Source organism: Naegleria gruberi (assembly GCF_000004985.1).
Source record: "Naegleria gruberi genomic scaffold NAEGRscaffold_111, whole genome shotgun sequence".
NCBI classification, from domain to species: Eukaryota; Heterolobosea; class Eutetramitea; order Acrasida; family Naegleriidae; genus Naegleria; species Naegleria gruberi.
Window position 1 is genome coordinate 39,626 of NW_003163216.1, and position 1,048 is coordinate 40,673.

A 1,048-nucleotide genomic window follows, 5' to 3' on the forward strand; every position below is an offset into this window, starting at 1 on the left:
CTCAGACAAATCTTTTTACAATGAACTATGCCATCAATGATTTTTCAAGTTTGAAATATTTAGTTGAGCATNTGATGTGGGAATGCACTCTTGGTGCTCCTACCGCTACATTTGTTGTTGTTTCCACAAAGAACGATCTCAAAGATTCACTCTACTGGAATAGTTTGTTTTATTCTACTACTGTTGATGAACCAATTTCAAAAGAGGAAGGAATTGAATTTACAAAAGCAATAGGAGCTGTCTCGTTTATTGAAACAAGTGCAAAAACAGGCGAAGGAACAATTGATTTCGATAAGAGACTTGGATTATTGACACATACTCATTTGCACATTTTGGAAAACCCACAAAAAATTGAAACAAACAAGAACCACAAGGAGAAGAAATGTACTGTTCAGTAGTCTTTACAGCACTGAAAATTGTTTATGTGAAATATATAATATATTATGTGAAATTGTGGCCCAACCAACTCGAATGTTTTTCAAAAGATTCCTTCAACACCCACAGTGTTTGAATGTTGTAATTTTATGACAACTTTTTGAGAGCGAATTTTAAATGGTGGATTTTCAAAAACATTTCAGAATTTACATTTTGAAATTCCCTTTTTAGATTTTAAAAAAAATGCAAGATCAACTAGAGTTTTACATTTATGATGATTTATTAGATATCATTCTTGGATTCGTTCCATACTTCTATCAGTGGAAATTCAAGAGAGTGAACAAAACTTGGAAAAAAACAATTACAAGATTACAAAAACGTGTATTATCGGAAAGGTTTAGGAATGCTCCAAGACCCGATAGGATCGAACATATAACATCAAATGAATTACGTAAAGGATATGTACAATTAAATGATCTTGCACTTGTGGAGAAGAAGGATTGGAACAAGTTTCGAATGGATTTATATTTGAGAAATTCAACATCTGCAATTTCCTTTTTAAAACAATTTTATTATTTGGATAATTTACAATGGGTCGTTACACAGAACGATAACCAAGAAGATTCATTAATGACATGTTCCCAATTGAAAGTGAACTATTTCATTTCTTTAA

At 31.4% G+C, this 1,048-nt stretch overlaps 1 protein-coding gene across 1 annotated transcript in view; it reads left to right on the forward strand.

Moving 5' to 3' along the window:
• Nucleotides 1–398, forward strand: part of NAEGRDRAFT_76307 (uncharacterized protein) — a gene marked incomplete at both ends in the record, with an annotated part of 4,691 nt that extends 4,293 nt beyond the window's left edge. Inside the window, one exon of the mRNA XM_002668728.1 lies at nucleotides 69–398. Coding sequence (XP_002668774.1) covers nucleotides 69–398 — 330 coding nt within the window. The remainder of the gene's footprint in view (nucleotides 1–68) is intronic.
• Between the last annotated feature and the right edge of the window lie 650 nt (nucleotides 399–1,048).